At 56.2% G+C, this 22,327-nt stretch overlaps 2 protein-coding genes across 2 annotated transcripts in view; both read left to right on the forward strand.

The window, feature by feature from the left end:
* Positions 1-10,750, forward strand: part of sulf2a (sulfatase 2a) — a gene marked incomplete at both ends in the record, with an annotated part of 49,740 nt that extends 38,990 nt beyond the window's left edge. The window contains one exon of the mRNA XM_079243007.1: positions 10,720-10,750. Within this exon, the coding sequence (XP_079099133.1) occupies positions 10,720-10,750 (31 nt within the window). The remainder of the gene's footprint in view (positions 1-10,719) is intronic.
* Positions 10,751-12,511: 1,761 nt separating this feature from the next.
* The window catches only part of LOC306757622 (rho GTPase-activating protein 39-like), a 38,469-nt gene continuing 28,653 nt past the window's right edge, over positions 12,512-22,327 (forward strand). The window contains 2 exon segments of the mRNA XM_079242731.1: positions 12,512-12,627; positions 20,902-21,381. Coding sequence (XP_079098857.1) covers positions 12,614-12,627; positions 20,902-21,381 — 494 coding nt within the window. The 5' untranslated portion in view covers positions 12,512-12,613.

Consider the following 22,327-nt stretch of genomic DNA (forward strand, 5'->3'; position numbering starts at 1 on the left):
TGGAGTCACAGCTGGAGTCACAGCTGGAGCCTCAGCAGGAGTCACAGCTGGAACCTCAGCTGGAGTCACAGCTGGAGTCACAGCTGGAGCTTCAGCTGGAGTCACAGCTGGAACCTCAGCTGGAGTCACAGCTGGAGTCACAGCAGGAGTCACAGCTGGAGTCACAGCAGGAACCTCAGCTGGAATCACAGCTGGAGCCTCAGCTGGAGTCACAGCTGGAGCCTCAGCTGGAGCCTCGGCTGGAGTCACAGCTGGAGTCACGGCTGGAGTCACAGCTGGAGTCACAGCTGGAGCCACAGCTGGAGTCACAGCTGGAGTCACGGCTGGAGTCACAGCTGGAGTCACAGCTGGAGCCTCAGCTGGAACCTCAGCTGGAGTCACAGCTGGAGTCACAGCTGGAGTCACAGCAGGAGTCACAGCTGGAGTCACAGCAGGAACCTCAGCTGGAATCACAGCTGGAGCCTCAGCTGGAGTCACAGCTGGAGCCTCAGCTGGAGCCTCGGCTGGAGTCACAGCTGGAGTCACGGCTGGAGTCACAGCTGGAGTCACAGCTGGAGCCACAGCTGGAGTCACAGCTGGAGTCACGGCTGGAGTCACAGCTGGAGTCACAGCTGGAGCCTCAGCTGGAGTCACAGCTGGAGTCACGGCTGGAGTCACAGCTGGAGTCACAGCTGGAATCACAGCTGGAGCCTCAGCTGGAGTCACAGCTGGAGTCACAGCAGGAACCTCAGCTGGAGTCACAGCTGGAGTCACAGCTGGAACCTCAGCTGGAGTCACAGCTGGAGCCTCAGCTGGAGCCTCAGCTGGAGTCACAGCTGGAGTCACAGCTGGAGCCTCAGCTGGAGTCACAGCTGGAGCCTCAGCTGGAGTCACAGCAGGAACCTCAGCTGGAATCACAGCTGGAGTCACAGCTGGAGTCACAGCTGGAGCCTCAGCTGGAACCACAGCAGGAACCTCAGCTGGAGTCACAGCTGGAGCCTCAGCTGGAGTCACAGCTGGAACCTCAGCTGGAGTCACAGCTGGAGTCACAGTTGGAACCTCAGCTGGAGTCACAGCTGGAGTCACAGCTGGAGCCTCAGCTGGAGTCACAGCTGAAGTCACAGCTGGAGCCTCAGCTGGAGTCACAGCTGGAGTCACAGCTGGAACCTCAGCTGGAGTCACAGCTGGAGTCACAGCTGGAACCTCAGCTGGAGTCACAGCTGGAGTCACAGCTGGAGCCTCAGCTGGAGTCACAGCTGGAGCCTCAGCTGGAGTCACAGCAGGAACCTCAGCTGGAATCACAGCTGGAGTCACAGCTGGAGTCACAGCTGGAGTCACAGCTGGAGCCTCAGCTGGAACCACAGCAGGAACCTCAGCTGGAGTCACAGCTGGAGCTTCAGCTGGAGTCACAGCTGGAACCTCAGCTGGAGTCACAGCTGGAGTCACAGTTGGAACCTCAGCTGGAGTCACAGCTGGAGTCACAGCTGGAGCCTCAGCTGGAGTCACAGCTGGAGTCACAGCAGGAACCTCAGCTGGAGTCACAGCTGGAACCTCAGCTGGAGTCACAGCTGGAGTCACAGCTGGAGCCTCAGCTGGAGTCACAGCTGGAACCTCAGCTGGAGTCACAGCTGGAGTCACAGCTGGAGTCACAGCAGGAGTCACAGCTGGAGTCACAGCAGGAACCTCAGCTGGAATCACAGCTGGAGCCTCAGCTGGAGTCACAGCTGGAGCCTCAGCTGGAGCCTCGGCTGGAGTCACAGCTGGAGTCATGGCTGGAGTCACAGCTGGAGTCACAGCTGGAGCCACAGCTGGAGTCACAGCTGGAGTCACGGCTGGAGTCACAGCTGGAATCACAGCTGGAGCCTCAGCTGGAGTCACAGCTGGAGTCACAGCAGGAACCTCAGCTGGAGTCACAGCTGGAGTCACAGCTGGAACCTCAGCTGGAGTCACAGCTGGAGCCTCAGCTGGAGCCTCAGCTGGAGTCACAGCTGGAGTCACAGCTGGAGCCTCAGCTGGAGTCACAGCTGGAGCCTCAGCTGGAGTCACAGCTGGAGTCACAGCTGGAGTCACAGCTGGAGCCACAGCTGGAGTCACAGCTGGAGTCACGGCTGGAGTCACAGCTGGAGTCACAGCTGGAGCCTCAGCTGGAGTCACAGCAGGAACCTCAGCTGGAATCACAGCTGGAGTCACAGCTGGAGTCACAGCTGGAGCCTCAGCTGGAACCACAGCAGGAACCTCAGCTGGAGTCACAGCTGGAGCCTCAGCTGGAGTCACAGCTGGAACCTCAGCTGGAGTCACAGCTGGAGTCACAGTTGGAACCTCAGCTGGAGTCACAGCTGGAGCCTCAGCTGGAGTCACAGCTGGAGTCACAGCAGGAACCTCAGCTGGAATCACAGCTGGAGCCTCAGCTGGAACCTCAGCTGGAGCCTCAGCTGGAGTCACAGCTGGAGTCACAGCTGGAGCCTCAGCTGGAGTCACAGCTGGAACCTCAGCTGGAGTCACAGCTGGAGTCACAGCTGGAGCCTCAGCTGGAGTCACAGCTGGAACCTCAGCTGGAGTCACAGCTGGAGTCACAGCTGGAGTCACAGCTGGAGTCACAGCAGGAACCTCAGCTGGAATCACAGCTGGAGCCTCAGCTGGAGTCACAGCAGGAACCTCAGCTGGAATCACAGCTGGAGTCACAGCTGGAGTCACAGCTGGAGTCACAGCTGGAGCCTCAGCTGGAACCACAGCAGGAACCTCAGCTGGAGTCACAGCTGGAGCTTCAGCTGGAGTCACAGCTGGAACCTCAGCTGGAGTCACAGCTGGAGTCACAGTTGGAACCTCAGCTGGAGTCACAGCTGGAGTCACAGCTGGAGCCTCAGCTGGAGTCACAGCTGGAGTCACAGCAGGAACCTCAGCTGGAGTCACAGCTGGAACCTCAGCTGGAGTCACAGCTGGAGTCACAGCTGGAGCCTCAGCTGGAGTCACAGCTGGAACCTCAGCTGGAGTCACAGCTGGAGTCACAGCTGGAGTCACAGCAGGAGTCACAGCTGGAGTCACAGCAGGAACCTCAGCTGGAATCACAGCTGGAGCCTCAGCTGGAGTCACAGCTGGAGCCTCAGCTGGAGCCTCGGCTGGAGTCACAGCTGGAGTCATGGCTGGAGTCACAGCTGGAGTCACAGCTGGAGCCACAGCTGGAGTCACAGCTGGAGTCACGGCTGGAGTCACAGCTGGAATCACAGCTGGAGCCTCAGCTGGAGTCACAGCTGGAGTCACAGCAGGAACCTCAGCTGGAGTCACAGCTGGAGTCACAGCTGGAACCTCAGCTGGAGTCACAGCTGGAGCCTCAGCTGGAGCCTCAGCTGGAGTCACAGCTGGAGTCACAGCTGGAGCCTCAGCTGGAGTCACAGCTGGAGCCTCAGCTGGAGTCACAGCTGGAGTCACAGCTGGAGTCACAGCTGGAGCCACAGCTGGAGTCACAGCTGGAGTCACGGCTGGAGTCACAGCTGGAGTCACAGCTGGAGCCTCAGCTGGAGTCACAGCTGGAGCCTCAGCTGGAGTCACAGCAGGAACCTCAGCTGGAATCACAGCTGGAGTCACAGCTGGAGTCACAGCTGGAGCCTCAGCTGGAACCACAGCAGGAACCTCAGCTGGAGTCACAGCTGGAGCCTCAGCTGGAGTCACAGCTGGAACCTCAGCTGGAGTCACAGCTGGAGTCACAGTTGGAACCTCAGCTGGAGTCACAGCTGGAGCCTCAGCTGGAGTCACAGCTGGAGTCACAGCAGGAACCTCAGCTGGAATCACAGCTGGAGCCTCAGCTGGAACCTCAGCTGGAGCCTCAGCTGGAGTCACAGCTGGAGTCACAGCTGGAGCCTCAGCTGGAGTCACAGCTGGAACCTCAGCTGGAGTCACAGCTGGAGTCACAGCTGGAGCCTCAGCTGGAGTCACAGCTGGAACCTCAGCTGGAGTCACAGCTGGAGTCACAGCTGGAGTCACAGCTGGAGTCACAGCAGGAACCTCAGCTGGAATCACAGCTGGAGCCTCAGCTGGAGTCACAGCTGGAGCCTCAGCTGGAGCCTCGGCTGGAGTCACAGCTGGAGTCACGGCTGGAGTCACAGCTGGAGTCACAGCTGGAGCCACAGCTGGAGTCACAGCTGGAGTCACGGCTGGAGTCACAGCTGGAGTCACAGCTGGAGCCTCAGCTGGAGTCACAGCAGGAGTCACAGCTGGAGTCACAGCAGGAACCTCAGCTGGAATCACAGCTGGAGCCTCAGCTGGAGTCACAGCTGGAGCCTCAGCTGGAGCCTCGGCTGGAGTCACAGCTGGAGTCACGGCTGGAGTCACAGCTGGAGTCACAGCTGGAGCCACAGCTGGAGTCACAGCTGGAGTCACGGCTGGAGTCACAGCTGGAGTCACAGCTGGAGCCTCAGCTGGAGTCACAGCTGGAGTCACGGCTGGAGTCACAGCTGGAGTCACAGCTGGAATCACAGCTGGAGCCTCAGCTGGAGTCACAGCTGGAGTCACAGCAGGAACCTCAGCTGGAGTCACAGCTGGAGTCACAGCTGGAACCTCAGCTGGAGTCACAGCTGGAGCCTCAGCTGGAGCCTCAGCTGGAGTCACAGCTGGAGTCACAGCTGGAGCCTCAGCTGGAGTCACAGCAGGAACCTCAGCTGGAATCACAGCTGGAGTCACAGCTGGAGTCACAGCTGGAGTCACAGCTGGAGCCTCAGCTGGAACCACAGCAGGAACCTCAGCTGGAGTCACAGCTGGAGCCTCAGCTGGAGTCACAGCTGGAACCTCAGCTGGAGTCACAGCTGGAGTCACAGTTGGAACCTCAGCTGGAGTCACAGCTGGAGCCTCAGCTGGAGTCACAGCTGGAGTCACGGCTGGAGTCACAGCTGGAGTCACAGCTGGAATCACAGCTGGAGCCTCAGCTGGAGTCACAGCTGGAGTCACAGCAGGAACCTCAGCTGGAGTCACAGCTGGAGTCACAGCTGGAACCTCAGCTGGAGTCACAGCTGGAGCCTCAGCTGGAGCCTCAGCTGGAGTCACAGCTGGAGTCACAGCTGGAGCCTCAGCTGGAGTCACAGCTGGAGCCTCAGCTGGAGTCACAGCAGGAACCTCAGCTGGAATCACAGCTGGAGTCACAGCTGGAGTCACAGCTGGAGCCTCAGCTGGAACCACAGCAGGAACCTCAGCTGGAGTCACAGCTGGAGCCTCAGCTGGAGTCACAGCTGGAACCTCAGCTGGAGTCACAGCTGGAGTCACAGTTGGAACCTCAGCTGGAGTCACAGCTGGAGTCACAGCTGGAGCCTCAGCTGGAGTCACAGCTGAAGTCACAGCTGGAGCCTCAGCTGGAGTCACAGCTGGAGTCACAGCTGGAACCTCAGCTGGAGTCACAGCTGGAGTCACAGCTGGAACCTCAGCTGGAGTCACAGCTGGAGCCTCAGCTGGAGCCTCAGCTGGAGTCACAGCTGGAGTCACAGCTGGAGCCTCAGCTGGAGTCACAGCTGGAGCCTCAGCTGGAGTCACAGCAGGAACCTCAGCTGGAATCACAGCTGGAGTCACAGCTGGAGTCACAGCTGGAGTCACAGCTGGAGCCTCAGCTGGAACCACAGCAGGAACCTCAGCTGGAGTCACAGCTGGAGCTTCAGCTGGAGTCACAGCTGGAACCTCAGCTGGAGTCACAGCTGGAGTCACAGTTGGAACCTCAGCTGGAGTCACAGCTGGAGTCACAGCTGGAGCCTCAGCTGGAGTCACAGCTGGAGTCACAGCAGGAACCTCAGCTGGAATCACAGCTGGAGCCTCAGCTGGAACCTCAGCTGGAGCCTCAGCTGGAGTCACAGCTGGAGCCTCAGCTGGAGTCACAGCTGGAACCTCAGCTGGAGTCACAGCTGGAGTCACAGCTGGAGCCTCAGCTGGAGTCACAGCTGGAACCTCAGCTGGAGTCACAGCTGGAGTCACAGCTGGAGTCACAGCAGGAGTCACAGCTGGAGTCACAGCAGGAACCTCAGCTGGAATCACAGCTGGAGCCTCAGCTGGAGTCACAGCTGGAGCCTCAGCTGGAGCCTCGGCTGGAGTCACAGCTGGAGTCACGGCTGGAGTCACAGCTGGAGTCACAGCTGGAGCCACAGCTGGAGTCACAGCTGGAGTCACGGCTGGAGTCACAGCTGGAATCACAGCTGGAGCCTCAGCTGGAGTCACAGCTGGAGTCACAGCAGGAACCTCAGCTGGAGTCACAGCTGGAGTCACAGCTGGAACCTCAGCTGGAGTCACAGCTGGAGCCTCAGCTGGAGCCTCAGCTGGAGTCACAGCTGGAGTCACAGCTGGAGCCTCAGCTGGAGTCACAGCTGGAGCCTCGGCTGGAGTCACAGCTGGAGTCACAGCTGGAGTCACAGCTGGAGCCACAGCTGGAGTCACAGCTGGAGTCACGGCTGGAGTCACAGCTGGAGTCACAGCTGGAGCCTCAGCTGGAGTCACAGCTGGAGTCACAGCTGGAGCCTCAGCTGGAACCACAGCAGGAACCTCAGCTGGAGTCACAGCTGGAGCCTCAGCTGGAGTCACAGCTGGAACCTCAGCTGGAGTCACAGCTGGAGTCACAGTTGGAACCTCAGCTGGAGTCACAGCTGGAGCCTCAGCTGGAGTCACAGCTGGAGTCACAGCAGGAACCTCAGCTGGAATCACAGCTGGAGCCTCAGCTGGAACCTCAGCTGGAGCCTCAGCTGGAGTCACAGCTGGAGTCACAGCTGGAGCCTCAGCTGGAGTCACAGCTGGAACCTCAGCTGGAGTCACAGCTGGAGTCACAGCTGGAGCCTCAGCTGGAGTCACAGCTGGAACCTCAGCGGGAGTCACAGCTGGAGTCACAGCTGGAGTCACAGCAGGAGTCACAGCTGGAGTCACAGCAGGAACCTCAGCTGGAATCACAGCTGGAGCCTCAGCTGGAGTCACAGCTGGAGCCTCAGCTGGAGCCTCGGCTGGAGTCACAGCTGGAGTCACGGCTGGAGTCACAGCTGGAGTCACAGCTGGAGCCACAGCTGGAGTCACAGCTGGAGTCACGGCTGGAGTCACAGCTGGAGTCACAGCTGGAGCCTCAGCTGGAGTCACAGCTGGAGTCACGGCTGGAGTCACAGCTGGAGTCACAGCTGGAATCACAGCTGGAGCCTCAGCTGGAGTCACAGCTGGAGTCACAGCAGGAACCTCAGCTGGAGTCACAGCTGGAGTCACAGCTGGAACCTCAGCTGGAGTCACAGCTGGAGCCTCAGCTGGAGCCTCAGCTGGAGTCACAGCTGGAGCCTCAGCTGGAGTCACAGCAGGAACCTCAGCTGGAATCACAGCTGGAGTCACAGCTGGAGTCACAGCTGGAGTCACAGCTGGAGCCTCAGCTGGAACCACAGCAGGAACCTCAGCTGGAGTCACAGCTGGAGCCTCAGCTGGAGTCACAGCTGGAACCTCAGCTGGAGTCACAGCTGGAGTCACAGTTGGAACCTCAGCTGGAGTCACAGCTGGAGTCACAGCTGGAGCCTCAGCTGGAGTCACAGCTGAAGTCAAAGCTGGAGCCTCAGCTGGAGTCACAGCTGGAGTCAGAGCTGGAACCTCAGCTGGAGTCACAGCTGGAGTCACAGCAGGAACCTCAGCTGGAATCACAGCTGGAGCCTCAGCTGGAACCTCAGCTGGAGCCTCAGCTGGAGTCACAGCTGGAGTCACAGTTGGAACCTCAGCTGGAGTCACAGCTGGAGTCACAGCTGGAGCCTCAGCTGGAGTCACAGCTGAAGTCACAGCTGGAGCCTCAGCTGGAGTCACAGCTGGAGCCTCAGCTGGAGTCACAGCTGGAGTCACAGCTGGAACCTCAGCTGGAGTCACAGCTGGAACCTCAGCTGGAGTCACAGCTGGAGCCTCAGCTGGAGCCTCAGCTGGAGCCTCAGCTGGAGTCACAGCTGGAGTCACAGCTGGAACCTCAGCTGGAGTCACAGCTGGAGCCTCAGCTGGAGCCTCAGCTGGAGTCACAGCTGGAGTCACAGCTGGAGTCACAGCTGGAGCCTCAGCTGGAGTCACAGCTGGAGTCACAGCTGGAACCTCAGCTGGAGTCACAGCTGGAGTCACAGCAGGAACCTCAGCTGGAATCACAGCTGGAGCCTCAGCTGGAACCTCAGCTGGAGCCTCAGCTGGAGTCACAGCTGGAGTCACAGCTGGAGTCACAGCTGGAGCCTCAGCTGGAGTCACAGCTGGAACCTCAGCTGGAGTCACAGCTGGAGTCACAGCTGGAGCCTCAGCTGGAGTCACAGCTGGAACCTCAGCTGGAGTCACAGCTGGAGTCACAGCAGGAACCTCAGCTGGAATCACAGCTGGAGCCTCAGCTGGAGTCACAGCTGGAGCCTCAGCTGGAGTCACAGCAGGAACCTCAGCTGGAATCACAGCTGGAGTCACAGCTGGAGTCACAGCTGGAACCTCAGCTGGAACCTCAGCTGGAGTCACAGCTGGAGTCACAGCTGGAGCCTCAGCTGGAGTCACAGCTGAAGTCACAGCTGGAGCCTCAGCTGGAGTCACAGCTGGAGTCACAGCTGGAACCTCAGCTGGAGTCACAGCTGGAGTTACAGCTGGAACCTCAGCTGGAGTCACAGCTGGAATCACTGCTGGAACCTCAGCTGGAGTCACAGCTGGAGCCTCAGCTGGAGTCACAGCTGGAGCCTCAGCTGGAGTCACAGCTGGAGTCACAGCTGGAGCCTCAGCTGGAGTCACAGCTGGAACCTCAGCTGGAGCCTCAGCTGGAGTCACAGCTGGAGTCACAGCAGGAACCTCAGCTGGAGTCACAGCTGGAGCCACAGCTGGAGTCACAGCTGGAGCCTCAGCTGGAGTCACAGCTGGAACCTCAGCTGGAGTCACAGCTGGAGTCACAGCTGGAACCTCAGCTGGAGTCACAGCTGGAGTCACAGCTGGAGCCTCAGCTGGAACCTCAGCTGGAGTCACAGCTGGAGTCACAGCTGGAGTCACAGCTGGAACCTCAGCTGGAGTCACAGCTGGAGCCTCAGCTGGAACCTCAGCTGGAGTCACAGCTGGAGTCACAGCTGAAGTTACAGCTGGAACCTCAGCTGGAGTCACAGCTGGAGTCTCAGCTGGAGCCTCAGTTGGAGTCACAGCTGGAGCCTCAGCTGGAGTCACAGCTGGAGCCTCAGCTGGAGTCACAGCTGGAGCCACAGCTGGAACCTCAGCTGGAGTCACAGCTGGAACCTCAGCTGGAACCTCAGCTGGAGTCACAGCTGGAGTCACAGCTGGAACCTCAGCTGGAGTCACAGCTGGAGCCTCAGCTGGAACCTCAGCTGGAGTCACAGCTGGAGTCACAGCTGGAGTCACAGCTGGAGCCTCAGCTGGAGTCACAGCTGGAGTCACAGCTGGAACCTCAGCTGGAGTCACAGCTGGAGTCACAGCTGGAGCCTCAGCTGGAGCCTCGGCTGGAGTCACAGCTGGAGTCACGGCTGGAGTCACAGCTGGAGTCACAGCTGGAGCCACAGCTGGAGTCACAGCTGGAGTCACGGCTGGAGTCACAGCTGGAGTCACAGCTGGAGCCTCAGCTGGAGTCACAGCTGGAGTCACGGCTGGAGTCACAGCTGGAATCACAGTTGGAGCCTCAGCTGGAGTCACAGCTGGAGTCACAGCAGGAACCTCAGCTGGAGTCACAGCTGGAGTCACAGCTGGAACCTCAGCTGGAGTCACAGCTGGAGCCTCAGCTGGAGCCTCAGCTGGAGTCACAGCTGGAGCCTCAGCTGGAGTCACAGCTGGAGCCTCAGCTGGAGTCACAGCAGGAACCTCAGCTGGAATCACAGCTGGAGTCACAGCTGGAGTCACAGCTGGAGCCTCAGCTGGAACCACAGCAGGAACCTCAGCTGGAGTCACAGCTGGAGCCTCAGCTGGAGTCACAGCTGGAACCTCAGCTGGAGTCACAGCTGGAGTCACAGTTGGAACCTCAGCTGGAGTCACAGCTGGAGCCTCAGCTGGAGTCACAGCTGGAGTCACAGCAGGAACCTCAGCTGGAATCACAGCTGGAGTCACAGCTGGAGTCACAGCTGGAACCTCAGCTGGAGTCACAGCTGGAGTCACAGCTGGAGCCTCAGCTGGAGTCACAGCTGAAGTCACAGCTGGAGCCTCAGCTGGAGTCACAGCTGGAGTCACAGCTGGAGCCTCAGCTGGAGTCACAGCTGGAGTCACAGCTGGAGTCACAGCTGGAGCCTCAGCTGGAGTCACAGCTGGAGTCACAGCTGGAACTTCAGCTGGAGTCACAGCTGGAGTCACAGCTGGAGCCTCAGCTGGAACCTCAGCTGGAGTCACAGCTGGAGTCACAGCTGGAGCCTCAGCTGGAGTCACAGCTGGAGCCTCAGCTGGAACCTCAGCTGGAGTCACAGCTGGAGTCACAGCTGGAGTCACAGCTGGAACCTCAGCTGGAGTCACAGCTGGAATCACTGCTGGAACCTCAGCTGGAGTCACAGCTGGAGTCTCAGCTGGAGCCTCAGCTGGAGTCACAGCTGGAACCTCAGCTGGAGTCACAGCTGGAGTCACAGCTGGAACCTCAGCTGGAGCCTCAGCTGGAGTCACAGCTGGAGTCACAGCTGGAGTCTCAGCTGGAGTCACAGCTGGAGTCACAGCTGGTACCTCAGCTGGAGTCACAGCTGGAGCCTCAGCTTCAACCACAGCTGTAACCACAGCTGGAGTAACAGCTGGAGTCACAGCTGTTTACAGCTGTTAACCTCCATTTGTTTCCGTCCACAGGGGGCAGATTTGGGAGGGCTGGGTTGGCTAAACACCCTTGAGCAGAAGAAGGAAAATGATGACAGAAGGCAAACTTTACGGACCTTGGCTGGACTTCGTTGGACCATAAACTTCTCCAATTTGCTGCTCTTTGTATCCTCATCTTCATCCTGAGGAAGAGGCTTTGGGACACATCACTACTTCCGTCCATCAGACTAGTTGGAGCGGTTTGATGCCCGGAAGCTGCTTGTAGATAACGTCCAGTTCATCGCTTTAATTGGCTCTTTTGTGTCATGTGACGAGGAGCTGCTACACGACGACGTCATGGCTTCATGCTGACGATAAACTCTGAGCCAACATGTCTGACATCACGGCGACAGCCTCATTGTTTTGGCCATAGCCTTTTGTATCATAGTGGATCTTAACACAAATGAATGTCTTTTTCTGAACGGTGATCTGTGAGGCGGGGAGTTTCTCTCCACGTGACACCATGTTCTAGTGAATTTTATTCTGTAGGATTGTCCGTTACCCCACTAGAAGTCTGTTCTGCTTGCTAAACATGGTGCTACAGGATAACAAACAGAAATAAAGTCTTGCTGTACAGTTCAGTATGTATTTGAATGTATGTTGTGCAATTAATATAAATGTTTACAATATTTTTTATAAAACTGAAGACCTCATTGTTCAAAGCGAGCTGACGAAACATAAGAAACGCAGCTTGACAAATGTGATTTTTATGTTTGTCATTTTCCTGGAAAAGCACTAAAAGGGTTCACTGTGACGAGATGATAATTCATTATTACTCAGCTGCAGAGGAGAAACACAACAGTGTTAAACTTGTTTAACTGCTTAGCTTGTTAGCTTTCTGTTTGTTTCCTTAGACCCTCAGGTATTAATAGTAAATGTGAATAAAGTGTAGGTTGACCAGAGATATGACATGACTTTTTACTGTGAAATCTCATCTGGAGAAGCTCATTCTTCTTTTATTTGTTGTCCTTATTTTACATTTAAATCCGGTCTAACTAATTTTTTAAAAGAAATAATCAATTATGAGGCCAAATTTGGATCAGAATAATTCAAACTTACACATCCCACCAATAACTGGCTATAGACTGTTTAAAGACATATTTGTAAACAACCTCAAATACAACATTTTGAATGAGAAATAAAAGAAAGTTGGAAATAAAAACAGAATAAACCTGATAGATCAGTGCAAATTAGTGACATGGCGTGATGTGGTGCGGTGTGATGGTACAGGCGTGTGATGTGACATGCCGGTACAAGCGTATGGCGTGACGTGATGTGGTGTGGCGTGGAAAGCGTGGCGTGGCGGTAGAGGCGTGTGGACATAAAGTAACGACTTAGTTCTTTTTCCAGAGCTATTCCGAAGAACCAGTTTGTTCCTGAAAGCCAGGTCTCTACCAGGCTGGACCGTCCAGCAGATGTCTCTGCACGTCCACTGGTTGAAGCTTCACCAGCTCAGAGCAAACTACTTATATGTGATCATTAAACTGGTTCCCAGTCCTGCTACTGGAGTCAGAAATCCCTCCATGTAACAAGAAAGCTGTAAATGTGAGTTTTCTGTCAGCAGAGGAAAATAAAAACACCTGATCTGGTAAACATACCGGAAGTCAGGCTACCCGGTCTCACTGGACAGGATTTGGAAGGTCGGCTCGCGACTTCTTCATGTTTCAGGAGAAACCACAGAAGAAGAAGTGGAACCGGAGTAAAGGGAGGGGGGGGGGGGGGGGGGGGGGAGGAACAGGCGGAGTGACCCCCCCCCCCCCCCCTCCGAACTCATGACTCACGCGCAGGGGCGGAGCCTGTAGCGCCGCGAGGAGCTGGAGCCACGGAAAACTTCTCTCCGGAGCAGAAAGTCTTTTCTTCCGCTTTTCAGGTTGAAAATGTGAAGAAAATGTCCGAAACAAGGTGAGTTTACCTTTCCTGTCGTTTCCACCACGGAGGTTAAAGAGGCTGGTTGGTCGCGGACACGCGCGCTTGAACGTGTTCGCGCGGCTCACCTGATAAAAAGTAAAAATCTATTTTAGCTTTTCGGGTTAAATGGTGTCTCAACCTGCAGAATTGTCTGGAAAAGTGTCTCCAGGCTGGATGTTCCGCGGTTTAAGGAGAGAAATTCAGTTTGGCCTGAAAGCTGTGAATCTCCAGCAGATCCAGCTTGTTGGAATAACTTTCCTCTTTCTGTGGTTCAGGAGGCCAGAAACCAGAGCTAAATATCCCGGTTGTTGCTCCAGCTACTGCTTCCATATGTCTGCACATGGAAAACCTCTGCTGCTCCATTAAAAGCTGCTGACATGAGCTTCACATATTGTGGCTTACGTTAAAGTTATTGTTATAGGGTTAATTATAAATGGCCTTTATCCAAATAAGAACATAATTAAAGCCTCTGGTTGTGGGAATCTGCTTTCTTTGCTCTGCTCTTCATCATATTTATATCTGCAACATAAGTCAGCTTTACTCAGAAACATGTTTAAGATCAATGACGACTACGGTGCTGTACAGAGATAAATACAAAACAATACAAATGACATGGATGGAAAAGTGATATATAACAAGCTTTGAAAGCTAGAGAGTAAAAATGATGTCCGTGATTGGCAAAGTCTTATCCAATCCAACTTTATTTATAAAGTACTTTACACAGAAAGGCGCAGAAAACAGAGCAATACCACCGGAAACCAGGGGGGGCGGTGTTCAGTTGTACTGCTGACACATGACCAGAGAAGAAGAAGATACAGAAGAAGTTGAGAACTGTTTTCTTCTTCTTCTTGTGTTTTTTTTGGACGGTTGGAAACAACTTTATTGCGGCGCGTTACCGCTACCGATGGGTAGCTCTAAACGGCTTAACAGCTACGGCGGCAACTAACGATTATTATAATAGTCTGCTAATCTGTAAATAATTTTTTCTATTAATTCTGATTATTTCTGTCCCGCCCACCATCTGTGCTTCCAGTTGACGCAGCTCTTTTTACTGGTTCCAGTATGTTTTACACCACTCTCTTCATCTGCATCATATGAATATCCTCCTGATTCCCAGTCAGTCCCAACATGATGTCCTTTAGTACGTTAACAGAACGACTCCTGAACCAGCTGAATATTAAGCTTAACAGCTCAGTACGAATTTATTCTGAAACATCCAAACTGAGCTATAGTGTCATATCTAAGCTGGACAGAATTTGCCTCAAAAGGAAAACAAAATAATTAAAATATTAGAGCATCTTAATTTTTATAGAATTGCATTGAAATGATTATTTACATCTTAAAAAAGCCGGTTTTGTAGGTAAACAAGGACCAGAATCCTTTAAAACATTCCTGAATCCAAATGGTGGTCCGGATCACCACCAAACTTAAATCACTTCTTCCTTTTCACATTTCCAACGACTCCTGAACATTTCATGAAAATCTATCCATAACTTTCTGAGTTATCTTGAACACAAACCGATAAACGGCGGTAAAACCAGAAGCTCTTTGGCAGAGGTAACAACAGCACATTGCTACGCGCTAATGCTAACTTTGCCATCAGGAACGCTGGAAACCATGACTCTGAGGGGCTTTCCTTCCAGATGATCATGCATGACTGTCGTTCTGCCGTGGTACGCCAAAACGACACAGTTCACCTGTTTGGCACTTTGTTTAGCGAGAAATATCCCCAAACTTTAGAAACATGTGCCGCAGTCAGTTTCTTCTTCGTTGTTTAAACAAAGACGCTGCAGGACAACACTGCCCCCAGAACTTCCTGTGGAGCTTTGCATCGTTTGTGGTGTTTAGAGTTCCTCTACTGTCTGAAAAGCCGTGGTTGGTAAACTGTGTTAAGTTGCCTGGCGCAGCGTTTTATTAGCAAAGCCGTTGCAGCTTTAATAAGGCGGCCGTCACGGCGTTTATAAGGCGGCCGTCACGGTGCTTATAAGGCGGCCGTCACGGCGCTTATAAGGCGGCCGTCACGGCGCTTATAAGGCGGCCGTCACGGCGCTTATAAGGCGGCCGTCACGGCGCTTATAAGGCGGCCGTCACGGCGCTTATAAGACGGCCGTCACGGCGCTTATAAGGCGGCCGTTACGGCGTTTATAAGACGGCCGTTACGGCGTTTATAAGGCGGCCGTTACGGCGCTTATAAGACGGCCGTCACGGCGCTTATAAGGCGGCCGTTACGGCGTTTATAAGACGGCCGTCACGGCGCTTATAAGGCGGCCGTCACGGCGCTTATAAGACGGCCGTCACGGCGCTTATAAGGCGGCCGTTACGGCGTTTATAAGGCGGCCGTTACGGCGTTTATAAGGCGGCCGTTACGGCGCTTATAAGACGGCCGTCACGGCGCTTATAAGGCGGCCATCACGGCGCTTATAAGACGGCCGTCACGGCGCTTATAAGGCGGCCGTTACGGCGCTTATAAGGCGGCCGTTACGGCGCTTATAAGGCGGCCGTTACGGCGTTTATAAGGCGGCCGTTACGGCGTTTATAAGGCGGCCGTTACGGCGTTTATAAGGCGGCCGTTACGGCGCTTATAAGGCGGCCGTTACGGCGCTTATAAGGCGGCCGTTACGGCGTTTATAAGGCGGCCGTTACGGCGCTTATAAGGCGGCCGTTACGGCGTTTATAAGGCGGCCGTTACGGCGCTTATAAGGCGGCCGTTACGGCGCTTATAAGGCGGCCGTTACGGCGTTTATAAGGCGGCCGTTACGGCGCTTATAAGGCGGCCGTTACGGCGCTTATAAGGCGGCCGTTACGGCGCTTATAAGGCGGCCGTTACGGCGTTTATAAGGCGGCCGTTACGGCGTTTATAAGGCGGCCGTTACGGTGTTTATAAGGCGGCCGTTACGGCGCTTATAAGGCGGCGGTCACGGCGCTTATAAGGCGGTCACGGCGCTTATAACGCGGCCGATACGGCGCTTATAACGCAGACGCGGCCTATACGGCATTTATAACGCGGCCGATACGGCGTTTATAACGCGGCCGATACGGCGTTTATAACGCGGCCGATACGGCGTTTATAAGGCGGCCGTCACGGCGTTTGTAACGCGGCCGTCACGGCGTTTGTAACGCGGCCGTCATGGCGTTTATAACGCGGCCGATACGGCGCTTATAACGCGAACGCAGCCTATACGGCGTTTATAACGCGGCCGTTACAGCGTTTATAACCGTCGACGCGTCGAGGAATTTTCATTGTCGACGTTGTTGACAAATTGTTGCAGCCGTAGTGACGCCATGGCAACATAACGGACATCTGGAAGTATGAGGACGGAGATGACTGACAATGAAACAGCTGAAAACTTGCGTCATGATGGACGGCGGGTGGTTCGTCCGGACTTGGGCTGGGCGATATGACCTTTTGGTAATATCCCAATATTTTTATGGCATGTCACGATATACGATATATATCTCGATATTTACCTCAGCCTTGAATGAATGCTTTGGTGCATACAATTTCTGTACTTTCTAGAGACATGAGGAGCCAGATAAATATGCTTGTGTCACACACAGTGGATGAGGTGAGTAAGTGACAGAGGCTGTGAATGTAATCAAATAGAATGAATTATTTCTGCGTGACGTGAAAAACGTTGTAATTTACGTCCCACTCTGTAATCCAGAGCGGGATCAGTGGCGGATTTGGCTGTTCATTGTGACTGTAGGTGGAGTCGTGCAGGTGTCCTCTCTGCTCCTCTGACTGGCTGCAGCTGCAGCTTTAACTCTCCGTGCAAAGCGGTGCAGAGTCGAGGAGGAGGGAGGAAACCCCGCCCACAGCTAAAAACACCTGCGTGACAACAGGATACTCGAATATGACGAATAAAGGCATTTTCTATATCGCACAGAGGACTAGCCACGATATATTGAGTATATTCGATATATCGCCCAGCCCTAGTCCGGACGGACGGCGGGTGGGGTGTCTGGACAGACAGACTGCGTCTGGATAAATAACTGGTCATACGTTCAAGCAGGCCGGTAGAATGTGGTCATCAGGTTATTTGGAGTTGAGCTGTTTTTATTTTCTGGCCGGATGTGATGACGTCCCACCAGGAAAGGAAAATGGCTGAAAGATCGTGTTGTAGGGAAATGTTCCGGCAGGCTGATCCCCGGCGATGGCCTCGTAGATCCTCCCCTCTGAGTTAACGTCTTCTCCAGACCGCTCTGCATTTCCGGTCCTGCCGTCGGCTTCCTGTGGAGGACGATCCGGGAGTTACGAGTCCCCCCCCCCGTTTTCCTTGTAATGCTGCTCAGGGATCAGACTGGTCTCGTTTGTCATGTCAGCGGGGGTTTAGGGTAAACGTGGGTGGGGGGGTCAGGCCTTCTCAAACTGAAGTTACAGCGTGGACAAACCTGTCAGATATTAAGGGCTGATGCTGCTCTGGAAGGAAACTCCTGAATCATTTTAAAGAACATGTCGGACACCTAAAGGGCAGTTCCACCCAAATGGTCCATTTGTTGCCTTGTTTGGACAAGTGGCTTCATTGTTGGTCCTCTGACAGCTGGTGGACGCCACAGAAAGTAGTAAATACTGATCCTGTCAGGCACATGTTCACTCTCATCCACTAGGAAAGGCTGCATGTTTTAATCTCAGGGGCTTGGGTTTGCTGTTGGAGGGGGATTTAGTGGTCCTGTTCCTGCTTGTGGTCTCAGACATGGCGAAGACACGGGATGTCCCAGCGCTTTGGGTGGAGGATCATGGGAAAACGGGGGTCCTGGAGGGGGCTTCATGACCTGTGGAGATCCAGTCTTATCCAACACTGCGGAGACAGGAAACTGTCTCTGGATCTGGATTAGGGCAGCTGTTGAAAAAGGCCCTTCTCAGAGCTCCCTCCCATAGCTCTGATTGGCCGACGGACTGGGGGGGGGGAATGAAAGGGGGTCACTTGTTGATCTGACAATGGCGTGCTTTGTCCTGCACCATCACCGGCTTCAACATGGGGGCGCGTTTCACAGGCTTTGTAATGCATATGGATGTGAGTCATTGCAGGCTCTTCTTGTGACCCCCCCCTGACAAGCAGCCACATTGTCCTTACGGATGAGGTAAACGTTGGCATTGTGCAGATTATTAACTGGGAAAAGTCCAGTTGAATCCTGTACTGGTGCGGCGTACACCTGGGAGCAACCGGCTTCACCTGGTCGGTGCAGCGACTACGTCAGGTGATACTCCACCAGATTAAACTTTACATGAAGTGATGACGACATCTCTGCTTTGTGGTGAGTCTTGCTCTGAAACAGTGGTGTGACCCGGATGAACATTTCAGACAGTCGGCAGGACAAAGAGGTAATCAGGGCTAATTCCTTCATATGAAACAGTTCACTGGTAAAAGCTGACAGTAGTGGTCTCACCACTGAGACATTTTGCAGAGGATTAAATATTTCTGTTTAATGGAAGTTTGCCGGTAAAGGTGTTTCGACGCTTTGTTAAGAAGGTCAGTTTCTCTGGTTTTTGTCAGTAGTGATTATTTGTGTTTAGATATTTTCTATCCAGTTTAAAAAGCAGCGATGATGGAGGTTTGTTGCGAGATGTTACGAAGCATGACGACCGCCTGCTGAGGCGGCCCACCGCCTCCTGGGACCGTTGGCGGGAATGCGAGGTGTAAAACAAAAGGGCCGCAGGATGACAGGTGCAGGGCCGATGCATGTGGCGTTCTGGATAAACGACCCCGCCTGCGTGGACGCCGCCTCGGCGGCGTTCCTGCTGAACTGCTCTGTCCTGCTGAAGTTTCCTGGAGCCAAACAACGAGGACGAAGATGAGCGCCGTCTCGGTGCGATGTGCTCACAGGGAACCGAGCACGCCGCCCATGCTCCTGTTTACTATGTTTAGATAAGCAGGTTGCCTAGCAACCACGGCTGTAAATAAAGTTGGAACATTTTCAGCAGCTTTGTGTCTGTCCATCATCAGACCTGAAGCTTATTTTAAGTCCGTAGCAGAAAGCAGTTTTATGTTTCTACGTTTGTAGGAAGATGTCTGTAAATATTCCAGCCAGCTTGTTGCTTCGCCTGGAGGCCAGGTCTCTCCGGGTGAATGGCAGGCCATCCGGTTAGCAGCGGTTCCAGGTCATCATCGCAGCGGCGTCGTGGCCAGCAGAGCCCCGTAACGCCATGTTTGGAGGTCAGACTCCTCCCTCGCGCTGCAGCCTTGAGTCGGTTTGAACCCGCATCTGGACGATGCCACGAGGTTTGTCTCCTCCGGCTGCATTGTCCAGTCCTCCGTGTTTCCCGCTACGTTTACACTTGGTGTTGCTTCCTAACAATGGTTCAGATTCCGCGAGCCGGCTCGCCGTTTCCGTCTCTGGGAACCTGGCAGTTATTTCTGTGTCGGACGGGATAGATGGGTGTTTTGTGTTTTGGCTTCTTGGTCTCAGCGGTGGGTTTGTTTCTCACAGTTTGACCTGTTTTATTTTTAGTCGCTGTGAAACAACCATATGCCGCTGAAATGTCTCCTTGACCCAGATGGAAGTGAGAGCTGGGGGAGTGTTATTCCACACCAGTGGATCTGTTGCTGTTCAGCCTGCGGGGGTTTTCTGACATGGAGGTAAAGCGGCGTTGTGCAGGCTGCAGATCCATGGATCTGTGCTGTCTGGCAACCGGGTCGGCTTCAGTTGGTTTTCCCAGAGCTAAATCAGGTGCTGTACGCTTCAGTCACATGACTGTGCAACAAGTTAATTTTAGACCAAAATAAAACATCTCTGCTGGAGTGCAGACTGCATTCCACGCCATTTATGAACATTTGCAGCATGAGGCGGGTCGTCCTGCAGCATACTTTCCCGTCTGCCTCTGGACTCGCCCGGCGCTCGGTACAATCTACTGGCACGGTGAATGTGGAACAAAGACCGTCTCCGCTGCAGCTCCATCTGAAAAACCATTTTAATCTCATTTCCACAGTCGTCTTGATGTTGGAATGAATAAACAGATTTTAAACCAAAGTCTTCTGACTTCAGGAATCCTGGCGATGAAGCTTCATGTCTGTGTCTCTGCTGTTTCTTCAGCCACAGGGAGCTTTGGGCCTCCAGGTCTGGGCTCTGCAGGACACCATCCAGCGTGGTGAAGGTCTGTCTTCTGTTGATGAGTAGATCTGGAAGGAGGATTTCTTTGGTTTGGGAATGCTGCGTGGCTCCGAGTGATGACCAACATGGAGACCGGAGGCGATAAAAGGACAAAGACTCCGGTCTGTGTGGGCCCATTATACCCCCCGCCCCCCAGGTCCCCCGGCCCATGAAGTGTTACGGATCCCATCAGTCTGAGAGTCGCCGTCCTGCAGGCCGCAGTTTGGGACCCCTCCCTCTCTGAAGGTTCAGGATGATGAACTGCTTTCCAGCTTTATTTTCATGGCAAACGGCAGGACTCCTCCTAAACGTCTCCAACATGTGGGGGTGGGGGTGGAGGGCGTGGGGGGGGGGGGGGGGGGGGCGGCAGCACGTTAAACAGGAAGCAGTGAACAGGTACATCCGTGTTACTGGAGGCCGCTGCTGAAACAGGGCAGCAGCTGTTCCCGGCGGCGTGCCGCCAGCCGGGTGACGCGGAACACATTTCTCAGCTCGGGGTGTACATGGGGGGGGGGGTTTGGCAGTGACACCAGGCATGTCTCCTCAGATCATCTCCAGGTAATCTGGCTGCAAACGAGCGTCACGGCGAGAAGAAAGGCCTCTCTGTGTGGACAACGTTGGGAAAATATCCAAATGTTGAGCAGATTCTTGTGACGCTGATCCCTCCCCAGCGGCACTTTCCTGCCAAAGAGGCGAAGCCGGAGTTGGGAGGGACTCTAAAGGACCGGAAGGCGCTTGTCCTGCCACGACGGAAAACAAAGAAGCCCTGTGATTAGTTGGATCGTTCAGACCCGTCCTAGATCAGAGACCTGGATCCGTCCTTCTCTTCAGGGTGTTGACCCGCTTACCGCCGGACGTCTCGCTGTGTGCTGGCGGTCGCTCAGCTCTGCGTTGAGACGCTCTGAACTCCCTTCGGGCCCCGCTGAGTCCACGCCTGCCGTCCCACCGAGCACGTCCACCTGTCCCTTATTCAGGAAACATGCCATCACTGCTGCAGATGACATCACTGCTCACACACGTGCACAGAAGGATGCATGTGGGGGCGTTACGGCGCTCCGTATGGTCGGTGTGGCTTGTTGACTGCGTGAGAGGCGTGGCCTCCAGCGCTGAACCTCTTCCTGTTTTTTAACAACTTGTGCTTTGAGCTGGAGGTAACCTCCACCCTGTTTCTCATTTCAGCTCTGACTGGGTGGAGATCCTGGAGCCACGTTCCCGTCAGCGTATGTACGTCAATCTGACCACAGGCGAATGCGGCTGGGACCCTCCCACAGGTGCGCCTGTCCGCCAGGCCGACGGCAACCAGTGGTGGGAGCTGTTTGACCCCCAAAGCGGCCGCTTCTATTACTACAACTCCACCGGGCGTCGCACCGTCTGGCATCGACCCCCCGGGGCCGACATCGTGCCCCTCTCCCAGCTGCAGGCCATGAAGCGATGCAGCGGCGCCAAGCGGGAGGCAGACGGCGTGGAGAGGCACGGGACCGCTGGGAGTATCGGCCGCGTGGGCAGCCAGGGCCGCTCCACCCCCCTCCCCGAGCGGGACCACGACAGCCCGGGAGTCCCGGAGCCCAGCGAGGACGCCAGCTCTGACCCGGCGGCAGACGGCCGGCTGACGGGAGATGGAAGCGGCGCCGAGACGGACGGCAGCAGAGACCCCCCGAGGTAAGTCGGACCAAACTGTCCCGACGCCGTTCTGAGCTCACGGTGGCGAGAGAAGGGCGGGGCGCGGTGGCGGTCCTCGCAGCGGGAGGTGTTCTCTCCATCTGGGTCCCCCCCGCGCCGCCTCACCCCGCGCCGCCTCACCCCGCGCCGCCTCACCCCGCGCCGCCTCACCCCGCGCCGCCTCACCCCGCTCCGCTCCTCACCCCGCGCCGCCTCACCCCGCGCCGCCTCACCCCGCGCCGCCTCACCCCGCGCCGCCTCACCCCGCGCCGCCTCACCCCGCTCCGCTCCTCACCCCGCTCCGCTCCTCACCCCGCGCCGCCTCACCCCGCTCCGCTCCTCACCCCGCGCCGCCTCACCCCGCTCCGCTCCTCACCCCGCGCCGCCTCACCCCGCTCCGCTCCTCACCCCGCGCCGCCTCACCCCGCGCCGCCTCACCCCGCTCCGCTCCTCACCCCGCGCCGCCTCACCCCGCTCCGCTCCTCACCCCGCGCCGCCTCACCCCGCGCCGCTCCTCACCCCGCGCCGCCTCACCCCGCTCCGCTCCTCACCCCGCTCCGCTCCTCACCCCGCGCCGCCTCACCCCGCTCCGCTCCTCACCCCGCGCCGCCTCACCCCGCTCCGCTCCTCACCCCGCGCCGCCTCACCCCGCTCCGCTCCTCACCCCGCGCCGCCTCACCCCGCGCCGCCTCACCCCGCTCCGCTCCTCACCCCGCGCCGCCTCACCCCGCTCCGCTCCTCACCCCGCGCCGCCTCACCCCGCGCCGCTCCTCACCCCGCGCCGCTCCTCACCCCGCTCCGCTCCTCACCCCGCTCCGCCTCACCCCGCGCCGCTCCTCACCCCGCGCCGCTCCTCACCCCGCGCCGCTCCTCACCCCGCTCCGCTCCTCACCCCGCTCCGCCTCACCCCGCGCCGCTCCTCACCCCGCGCCGCTCCTCACCCCGC

Source organism: Telmatherina bonti (assembly GCF_933228915.1).
Source record: "Telmatherina bonti genome assembly, chromosome: 6".
NCBI lineage: Eukaryota > Metazoa > Chordata > Actinopteri > Atheriniformes > Telmatherinidae > Telmatherina > Telmatherina bonti.